The 11,427-nt window shown below is 42.3% G+C and overlaps 1 protein-coding gene across 1 annotated transcript; it reads left to right on the forward strand.

Moving 5' to 3' along the window:
- Window positions 1-4,997: 4,997 nt before the first annotated feature.
- Window positions 4,998-10,655, forward strand: LOC147608397 (histidine kinase 5-like). The gene is made up of 8 exons (XM_086789169.1): window positions 4,998-6,098; window positions 6,506-6,742; window positions 6,826-6,919; window positions 7,665-7,874; window positions 8,469-8,602; window positions 8,706-8,972; window positions 9,147-9,242; window positions 9,426-10,655. Exons 1-8 carry the CDS (start codon window positions 5,631-5,633, stop codon window positions 10,200-10,202), a joined length of 2,283 nt encoding a protein of 760 aa, XP_086645295.1. The 5' UTR covers window positions 4,998-5,630; the 3' UTR covers window positions 10,203-10,655.
- Window positions 10,656-11,427: the final 772 nt, after the last annotated feature.

Raw genomic sequence — 11,427 nt, forward strand, 5'->3', positions numbered from 1 at the left:
TGAGCCACCATATCATGCATTCACCCTGATGGGAAAAGGATTTTGGGACTATGTTGAAGGAGACAATGAGAAGCCTCGTGAATTGCCTGAAGAGAATGCTACTCTAGTAGAGATAAAGGCGTTTAAAGATTGGAACCAAGGTGCAAGGAAAGTGATGTATTGGCAATCAGTGTGACAAACACTATAATAGGGCATATACAAGATGCCAACACTCCAAACACAAAGGCAAGGAAGTTGTAGTTAAAATAGGAGCTGCATACAATGGAGAAGAAGAACATGTCCCATCAATGAGTATGCATTAAAGATCAGGGGTATTGTTGAATCCCTTGGATCTATTAATGTCTCGGTGGAAGACGATGACTTGGTGGAGCATCTGTTTAAATGGGCTTGGAAAAGAATATAAGCCATTCAAGACCTCTATTGCTGTAAGAGAGAATGTTCCCAACTTTCGAGATTTGGTGTCTATGTTAATCATAGAAGAGAAGTCTTTGGGTGGACTCTTCCTCCCAAAACAAGAATGCTTTAGAACAGGCTCTCTACTCTCAAATTCACGTAGAGGTAAAGGTCACAGCAGCCAAGGCCAAGGTGGTGGCCATTTTGGAAATAGAATTATGGACAACATCAGTCTAATGATTTACAGTAGAGGCAGTAGAAGCAAACATACACACACAAGTGGAAGATGCTAGTCTCAAGGCAAGGGGGAGCAAGAGAGGTCGAGGCAATTGGTAAAGACAACAATCCGAATTAGGTTTAAAGGATTGCATATATTGTGGCAAACCAGGTCACTTTGCAGCAGATTGTTACAACAAGAAGCAAAGTGACATAAGAAGTGGTAGGTTGCCACAAACAATTATAGATGTGAGAAGTTGTTTATTATGTAGCACATGTTGAATTAAGTGATTGCAGATGTATCCACAAATGGTGATGATGTATGGTATGTGGATTCAGGAGCCTCCTCACCACATGACTTTTCATGATGAGTGGTTTAGAGTTGTTTATTATGTAACACAGGTTGAATTCACTGACACAAATAGTGATGAGTTATGGTATGTGGATTTGGTAGCCTCTTGCCAAACATGACTTGTCATGGTGAGTGGTTTAGAGACGTCAAAAATTTGAAAAAACCAAGTTATGTAGAGACGAGAGGATGACACGATTCATCCTATTGCTCACATTGGGAATGTGCCATTGGCTATGTAGGATGGCAAGATGAGGTACTTGGCTGATGTACTTTATGTGCCTAACATAACAGAGAATTTTGTTTCTGTTGGGCAGATGGTTGAGCATGGTTTACAAGGACACTTTTACCCCTAGGACTGCTGTTGAGGACTTCAACAACAAACGTCGTTTGGTTACAAAGGGCAAAAGAGTTGGCATAATATTTACTTTGGATGTAAGCATGCCACAGGTGAAAGCTGCTCTGTTTGCACAAGGTATAAGTGTTGTGACTAATATAAATATCTAGCACAAATGTATTGGTCATGTGAATAAGCAGCTCAATTTCTGTCAGTTTCTCATGCCTCTTTTTTCTTCGACTTTCCTATGTTGATTAGTCCGTAATTTGACCTACCCGAGCAAGTCTTGAGCATATCTTATGGCATGAGCCCATGACTGAGCCAGAGAGGGGTATTGAGCAAAGGCTAGCTAGAAAATTCTTTCAATCCTAGACTAGACTGAGGGGGAGCTTCAATAGGCTGGGGTGCAGTCTACATGAAACCAACCTGCCCTTAAATGGTGACTGAATTTCAAAACAGAGATGAGGATGGGCGTATGAACAGAGAGATGAGTAGAATTGAGGAATTTGACACTAGTATTGCTAAATTCTAGAGCCAAAGGAAGTTGTTCAGGTAGCACCTATCAAGTCGTGCTTTCTTAATATGCTCATCCCTTCTTCCATTAGACTAGGTGAAGTCTGAATTGCTAGTTATATCTAATAGTTCATGGAAGTGTTTGCATTCCATCCAGGCGTGAAGTCCTTGGCCATTGATGGTGGACAGACCCAACCCTTGATACCTGTCACATGGAGATCTTCAACCATGTTGAAGTCTCCTGTAAGAATGATAGGAAAATACAATTTAAGGAGGGATTGCTGGATCTAGTTCGAAAGTTCCACCCAAATACAACATTTTGAGGGCTTTGGGCTATGGGAGGAAAATTAAGGGCTCCACCTAAATAGGGATAAAGGGGCATTTCTGGTTGGCCCTAGAATGTTTGGAGCCATTTCTTCTTCCCTACGAAACATAAATAGTTGGACAGATACTCGATATGTTCAATCACTACTCCCCTAGAGAGCGAGTTAGATCTAATCCACCCTCTAGGGTCTTAGCTGTGGGTGGCAGCAGGGGGTCTAGGACCATGGCACAACCCAATCAATGCATGGGTATGGTAAACTTGAAGCAAATCCTTAACCAGATGGAAAGGAAGGGAAACAACAAGTTTATTTGTTGTACCTCCATTATTCTCCTTGTCAGAATCGCTCTACTGCCTCCGACTTCACCCAACAACTTACATGTTGTACCTCCATTATTCTCCTTGTCAGAATCGCTCTACTGCCTCCGACTTCTTCATAACCAACTTCACCCAACAACTTACATGTACTATCAATGCCCATTAAATGCAATGATGGTTTTCCAATAGATCACTACTGGATATTAAAAGTTGCTCCTCCCCGATATTTTGTCTATGTGCTGAACAATTATGAGCATGGCGATTTTCATCTCTTTCATTTTGTCTTCCATCATGCTTTGAGATCTTTTTTCTGATGAGAGCTCGTTGGATTGGTGAGGGACAACTACTCCTAGATCTCTCCATGTTGTCCTCCCCTTCCCTCTATCTCTAAGAAAAGAGGGTTGAAAGGCACATCCTCTGCAAAGCTCTGATGAATGAGGGGCTCTTTGGGGAAGACAATTGCATGGCTGCTTGCATGAAGGGCTGGTTGGGGAAGAAGAGCTTGGACTAGAGTGAACTACAGATTGGATTGGGCTTTAGCAAGAAAGGCAGTTGTGTCTAAGATCAAAATGGTTTTTAGTGTGAGGGCATCCGGCAGCCATGTGCTAGGCATCCTCTTGCATGTGCTTCTTCTGGCTAAGGGAAAATCTAGGGGATTTGGAAGCTTGTTACATCGTCAAAGAGGATACGCCCATCCTACCCTCGGGGAAGATGCCACTACTTGCATCACCTCTTTTCTAACCAGCTACTAGCTGCTACTAGCTCGATGGGCTCAATGGGAGAGCCTTGTGATCTCCCTCGGGTTGTGCTTCTGTTGTGGGAGAGATCCTCCAAGGGAAAAGGAGAAGGGTGTGGCTAAATAGATGAAAACACTAATCACCTCGATTCTCAATGCTCATCTTTATCCTACTTCAAAATAAACTTTTTATCGAATTAATGTCAACCGGTTTTTATTGAAAAAATACATAGAGTAAACGATTTCATAAGTCTTTAAATTCAAGAGTAGGCAAAACTTCAACCTCATTTTGAGCCCTCAAAATTACACTAAAAGACGACGGTTCTTTTCTAAGAGTCGGCATGAATTCCACATAGACAAACATGACTTTTAGAATTGTTTGCGATGGCGGTATATGCCAGCAAGACGTGCCTGGAGGAGTAATGGAGGATCGATTGCAGAAGAAAACAACAAAAAAGCAAAAGCACACCGTGATACGATGCCCCGATATCTACTCGATTTTGCAGATCGTCGCGATCATAGGCGCAGACGCCGCAGTGTTAGAAAAAAAGAGAAAAAAGAAAAGTCTTTTTGTGTTTTGTTCACGGTTGAGATCAAAGCAAACCGATCAGAATCTTGAAATGAAGGTTCGAGGATTTTGCCAATTTTATCACGAAAGAAAACCGAACTCCATATATTTTTTGACGGGTTGGAACTTGGAAAAAATGTTCCTGCCTGAAGAGAAGCAGAGTGAGTAACCGTGTACATGACGTGGCACCAAGGAGGAGACTTTTTTCCCTTCACGTAAAAAAGACGATGTGATTCGTGAAGCTGACGTGGCCGAGCTGTCATGCCAGATGGTGTAGGATGGCGCAAAGACAATGTGGCGCTAGTCCGAAATGATGACGTGGCAAGAGTGCGCCGTGCTAAGCTGAGCTGTGAGGATGACATGGACGTCGCGGAGATAAAGTAGCAAGGAAGCTGACATCGTAGACCTCTTGCGTGGCGCAAAGACGATGTGAAAAGATGACGTGGCAAGAGTGTACCGTACTAAGCTGAGCTGTGAGGATGACATGGACGTCGCAGTTTAGTGATGTGGCAGTGGTTTTCCCGATTATGACGTGGCAGAAGCTTTTTCGATGCGGAGTAAGAAAAACGCGCGCAGGCAATTGGCGGGCATGGAGCTGCTGCCAGCATGGCGCGCGCGTACTGGAGAGCGCGCGACAGCTAGGATTGCCGGCTAAGCGTGTGGAAGGTACAGGAAAAACTCTGCCAAGCTGGCTGGCACGGGAGGGAATCTTGCAATCGATTAGATTGGATTCGGGATCAATCATCACAGATCCTTCGTGAATGACACGTCAGCAGCCCGCTTTTAAAAAAGGAAAAAATCAAATTTTTAATTTCAAAAATTCAAAGGCTCCAGAAAGGGAAATTCTTCTTACAAGATTATTTATCGAATCCGCATATCTAATTAGATTTGATTTTTTGGTGCCCATCTCGTCGCGACATGCCATTCATGTCCTGACGCCCAAATATATTTTTGGGCTGTTTTATTTAACTCTTCATTTTTAACGGTTATTTGGAAATTTGGCATAGTTTTTTCTACCGCTTATTTATTTTTATAGCCGTTAATATTGTAATCTAGTAGCTATCAATCTAACTTGGCTCTTAATAGCGCGGAGAGCTGCTTATGGTTTGCCCACCTAGCTGCGTCACAGCTCAAGTAGTGGTTTAATCTTATCTTATTGGTTATGTATTTGTACATTAGTAGTTTTATCTTGACATGGAGAGTGGCTTGCTTAATAGAACGTCGCATTTTTCGAAATGGCTCTAGGGGTTCAAATCACAGTTTTCGAAATGGCTTTAGGGATGGATTACTGTACATTATTAAAAGTAGGATTACTAGGATTAACATCACTGTATCGCAGAAGAAGTAATGGAAGCCAATCCCTATCTCTACGCAAAGCTCGAGATATCCATGAAGAAAGGATCAGATACTCTAGTACACATAGAGCAAGCGAAGGACTGGAGATTGCCGGCAACAGGTCTGGTTTGGAAAACTTCCAAGGCTTTATGGTACAAGGGGGGCCTCATTAGCGGCAGAGAATCATCTTCATAATGACTGGATTTGCGGTTTAAGCAGGCAGTTAAATATTACTGGATTTGCGGTTTAAGCAGGCAATTAATGACGGGATTTTCGGATTGAGCCAATGTTTGGGGTGGCACTTAAATGACAGGATTTGCGGTTTTAAGCAAAGTTTCAAAGAAAGTGCTGTCGTCAATGTTGGAGACGGACGGCCGCGCGTATCTTCTGATTTGAATGCCGGACATGGAGCCCCTTAATCCAGGTTTAAGAAGGATAAAAATGGTTTTAGGGGGGTAGGTTTATCTAAATGGTAGGTCAATATAATTCCCAAGCACATATCGATTATTTCCTTGCTTTGCATGTAGTTCTTGGAAGAAAAAAATGAATGCCGGAGCTAAGGGTCGAGAAGAAGGCGGACCCTTAGAGAAGGATTATATTGAGATTGCTGAGCTTAAACTAAGATTAGAGGAGTATGCTTCTGCTAATACTGCTTTGGCCGAGAGGTTAGAAGCTTGCGAAAGCGAGAATAGGCGGCTACTATTGGTAAATGAGCTTCTTTGTGAGCAATTGAAAATGCTTAATACTTCCCACAACACCGTAATCACAAATACCATGGCAATTAATCATGAAGACGGAGAGAAACCAGCAGCTGCACTAAGGTTTTTGACAGGTGAATTAGGGCGCACTAATTCTGGCTCAGGCTTAAGGAACCTTGGGTCCAGCTTGGATCTGGAAACTGCCAATCGATTGCTGGCCGCTTTAGAAGATGCCCCCTTACACATGAGCTACTGTGACTCTCAGCTGAGATATGTCTGGTTCAATCACACTTTGAAGGGCCTTACCCATGATGTACGCATATTACTTACCCTTAATACTGTGATTAATTGGTCGGTTGACGATGGTTTTCTCATTGTATTGGGCTTAATCCTCGTTTTATTATTTCTTTCGAACCATTAGCTATGGTTGTCTCACTCTGAGTACACTTTGATTTGTTAGTTTATATTCAGAATTATTTAAGTTTCATATCATCACTCGCCCTAGTCCTTTGGGCTTCAATTTTTCAGATCAAAAAAATTCCACTATCAAGAATAATGTACGTGTATACTACTATGTATTCAAACTTTTCATACCAAAATAACCTAAATGAAATGAGTAATTTGTTTAAACGTATTACGGGATAGTTGGATGAGAACGAAAAACAAGTAATTATAGTGATTGATTAATGTAATTGAAATTTTTGATTTAAAAAATGATAGGAGATTGTGGGGAAACGTGATGAGGACATAATTCCAACGGACTCGGAGGGGTTGAGGCAGTTCATAGAGTTGAAGAGAAAGGCGTTGCAGACAGGGCAGATACAGGTGGGTGAGGTGGCGTTGGATTGGCCGGCTAATGGCCGAGTGACGTGGATGGTGACCACCAAGCCCCACCTCAGCCAAGATGGCTACGCTGTTGCAGGCGTCTCCACTGCTTGCATCGACATCACTGAGCAGGTAATTATTCACCCCCTAATTTTCTCTTAATTTCATTCAATTCCTTGATCCTTATCAATGCCATCTTTCCTCGCCCCTCACAGGTTGAAGTTAAAGAATGCCTCATAAAGCTTCGTGCTGAAATGAGCTCCCACAAAGCCACCGAAGATGAGCTACGGAGAGCAGTACAAGTAACCGGTAAATTAAACAAAAAAAAGACATACCAGAAAATATGCCCCCCGTCTACTTAAATCTTAATCTTGAAATAACACAATAATTCTTAATCTTAAAATAACATAATAATTATGCAATCTTGGGGAGCAAACATACTTAACCCTTATTTAATCTTGGGTAGGATGCAAACTATTTTTGCAATATTTCCAAACTATTATCATCATGTAGAATGTTGAGCACCAACCATGCATATTTTTTTCTCGTCATTTTATACAATAGTAAGTATATATATTAGCTAAAAAACCAAGTACACCATTGTGTTAAAACTTGGGTAACATGCATGCATGAATGACTCGCATTGTTCCCAATTTATTTTTCTGCATTTCTTGGGTAACAAGCGCGGAAGTTCATGCATGTTGCATAACATGCATGCAATAAATTTGCAATTTACAAAGTTTTCTTTTTCCTATTGCTATAATCAGCTCCCTTGTTGCGAAAATTAGATCACTTCTTGCTTGAGTGAAGTAAACTGAACTGAGCCCCTCTTGTTGGTAATTATGTTTGCTAGTTCTACATCTTAATTTAGTGGGATCCTGTGATTAGAAACTAAAACTTCACTTCGCTTGAATAATTATTCATGTGGAGTTACAAAAATAAGACTGCTTACACGATTAGTAATGGTCAATTTCAGCACGCTAATTTTATCTAAACCAAAAATTAACAATATTTGTAATTGCGGTGTTGTGGAATTGGACCGGATGTTCTGCAGAGGATGCCATACAAGCCAAGAACGTGTTTCTTGCAATCATGTCCCATGAGATAAGAACTCCATTGAATGGCCTGTTGGGTCTTGCGGAGGCTTTGGAGTCGTTGGAGTTGAGTGAGGAGCAAAGGGAGCTTGTGAGTGCCATCCTCTCCTCAGGAGTCATAGTTGCTGATATCCTAAGCGACATCCTTGATCTCGCTAGCATGGAATTCGGTGAGTCATCAGATTTTCTTATAATAATCATAATGGACTTTAATCCATACATTAATTAACGTCCTTTTTTTAAAAGGCAGATTTGCCAAGCATCCCACTTTATCACACATTGTTGGACGACTCATCAATTCTTTCTTTTATCACATCGTCATTCTCAATGCACCTTAAAAATCATCAGCATCACTCGTTAATGAAAATCTAGTGCCAAGCATCCAATTACATTGTCATACATTAATGATCAAGCTCTTCATCAATCATCGTTTCTCAATGCATCCTCTCAGACTGTTTGATTGGAGATGGTTGCATCAAACGGTTGATTGTCATAACTACATGTGTCATGACCCCACACACTCTTCAAATTCATGATGACATGATTCCGTATTGTGTACTACCCAGGCATAGCAATTATTTTTCCCTAAGTACTCCCCACCCTTTGATTTGATCTCTTCGTTGTTAATTCTAGTTGTCAACTAAGGTAATTTAGACTAGTTTCCAAATATTGTTCATTTACTATCCCCCACTTTTTGATTTAAAATTTGGCTTGATTAATTCCCAACGCTCTCTACATGGTTAAATTTCTGTGGATTTGTACAGGTGGTTTGGAGCTGGAGGAGAGGCCATTTGACCCATCGGAGATAGTCCAAGATATCGTGAAAATGGCCGTTGCCGCTACTCGTGGAAAGGATGTGGTGGTGAAGTCCGAGATTATGAACGAAATGCCTAGTAGGGTATAATTATGTTTACCACCGGCCCAATATTCCCTTCAATTATTTATCGATCTTATGTATGTCAAAGCCCAAATTAATCCATGAAATGCTCTCCTCTTGGTAGGTGGTAGGGGACGCCATTCGAATCCGGCAGATTATAAAGTACCTCGTTTTGAATGCTATTAAGTTTACAGAGAGAGGCAGTGTTGAGATTAGGATAAAGGTTCAAGATCCTTCAATAACGCAAGGTGATTTCAATCCACTATTGGAGCAGCAATCTGTTGATATTGGTGGCAGTAGCTTAATTTCCATTGAGCAGCAATGGGATCATAAATCGCATGTTATGCTCTACTGTGAGGTTGTGGATACAGGAGTGGGAATTCCCAAGGAGGTGATCATATATATATATATATATATATTTCATATTTCCCACATTTTTTAACCATATAATCAATTATTATTGTGTTCATTTTAGGAACAATTATACTACATTATATGATGTGCTGTTAGTTAAGTGTATCAAGTGCCCATATTGAATTGTGGGGTTCTGGTAAATATAATGTAGGCCTTTGCATCACTCTTCGACAAGTTTAAGCAAGTAAGCGAGGGACCTACTCGAACCTTTGGAGGCACGGGTCTGGGTTTGGCTCTTTGCAAGCGGGTTTGTAAATTTCAAAATTCCAATTAAAAGATGACCAATTTGTATCTCCACACATGCATGCAGGCTGCATTAACTAAGTGACAATTGATGCCAGAGGATAAGGATCTTAATCAGATTATAATCATTTGCCATAATGTGTCTTACAGAAGAATTGTACTAACTGAATTATGTGGTGCGGTGCAGTTGGTGGAGTTTATGGGAGGGCAACTGCATGTGAGCAGCGAAGTAGGGAAGGGGTCGACGTTTGCGTTTACGGTGATGTGCAAGGAATTGCGTGAAGAGAGTTACGAAGGCGGCCTAATTCTTCTAGAAGGGCTACAGGCAGACGTGGCAGAGAGTGCGAGGAGGAGCAGCAGCAGCAGCAGCACGGGCACGGACTGCAGCAAGGCGGAGGAGCTTAGTCAATGTGGGAATGCCACGACGTCGGCGGCATCGACCCCCAGGATCTTGCTGGCCGAGGACAATCAGGTGAATGTGATGGTGGCCATATCGATGCTGAAAAGGCTGGGCTTCACGGCCAAGGTGGTGGCCAATGGCGTGGAAGCGCTGGAGGCCATCCGCAAGGACAAATACGATCTGGTTCTGCTAGACATCTGCATGCCCCTCATGGACGGCCTGCAGGTCGCCCACGCCATCCGCCGCTTCGAGCAGACCGGCGAGTGGCCGAGCGATTTGGGCGTCCCACCAGAACAAGAGGCAGAGCCATCTGGACAAAGCTCGCCGCGCGCGTGTACTGCTGAAGCTTCTTCTGGTAGCAGCAGCGGCGCAGGTGGTGCACAGCGCCTACCTATCGTGGCAGTGACAGCGAACGTGCTACGATCGGACGTGGAGAAGTATTTCGCCCACGGCATGGATGCCTTCATAGCCAAGCCAGTCATGTTCCAGAAGCTTCGAGAGATTCTGCAAAGGTACCTTCCGGCACGCCACCACCATCACCCGCACGGCAGGCGCGAAAGCTAGCCCATGCAGACGTGTTAATCGTGTACCCGATTCTTGGGGTCTGCACCACCATCACTCTCCGCCCCCTTCTTCCTTCTCACTGCTCAGTTCTCTGTATAGAATTCATCCGCCGAGACGAGTGCGTGCGCTTCCATGTACCAACGACAACACCTGCAGTTTTTTTCTTCCCTAATCGGGCAGCATTTGGTGCTTGGCGAACTGGCTGGTCCAAATATAAGCTTCCCTTTTTGCGCAAAGCGAGCTCTGATTCCCATGGATTGCAATATAGTTTTATCAATCTGGTTCGATTCCCTCGACTGCGACACCCTTTTGTACCGGTGCGTAAAATCATTATCTTCAAAATTTTCATTTATTTTATGGGTTATGAAATACATTTAAATGAAGAAATACGGCCTTCTGCTGCAGTGTCAAAACTCAAAAAGTTAGAATAAAATAATGTCTGTCGGATGCGCTATGGAGTCTAGATCTAAGTAGGTGGTAGTTGAAGATGAGCAGAATTTAAGGTCTCGCGCTTGAAGCTTATCAAACACGCATTCTGGATTGCGAACATGGCTGTAGTGGAGTGGTTAAAATGGACGATGTCCCAGCCCCGGTGGTGCGGGTTCGATCCGCGCTCTCTACGGTGTTGCGCGTCCTTGTAACTGGAGTCCAGTGGTTTATATAAATCGGTGTTTCTCGCCAAATTTTTTTTTAAAAAAAACACGCATTCTGGATTCCTGTGTTGTTGAGAGCAAGCTGCATTTAGCTTACATATCAACCAAGCACTGGTATATATATTACTTGTAACCTGCCATGTGGCAAGCAAAGGAGAGCCCCACTTGGCAAGAAGAGGAGAGATCTTGATATAAAGGAGAGAGGATAAATTTTTATACATATTTTTTACACATGCCTAAATGCATTGGGGCTCACAATTAGTTGTCACCATCAAGTCATTTACTCATTGAATGAGTTTCTTATATATATATAAACACACACACACATACATATATATATATGTGTATTTATAGGTAGGTATATATATATATATATATAGATCTATATACATGCCAACATAAACACGTGCATGTGCATGCAACAACGCACTACACACACACACAAAAAAAACACACATGCACACACTGTCATACACGTGCACATACACAAATATGCACACTTACTTAACCTCACCCATACACATACATGCATATAAACTTACATATATATACACGCATACACACTAAAATAC

Source organism: Cibotium barometz, chromosome 53 (assembly GCF_041138505.1).
Source record: "Cibotium barometz isolate CiBa-2024 chromosome 53, ASM4113850v1, whole genome shotgun sequence".
NCBI lineage: Eukaryota > Viridiplantae > Streptophyta > Polypodiopsida > Cyatheales > Cibotiaceae > Cibotium > Cibotium barometz.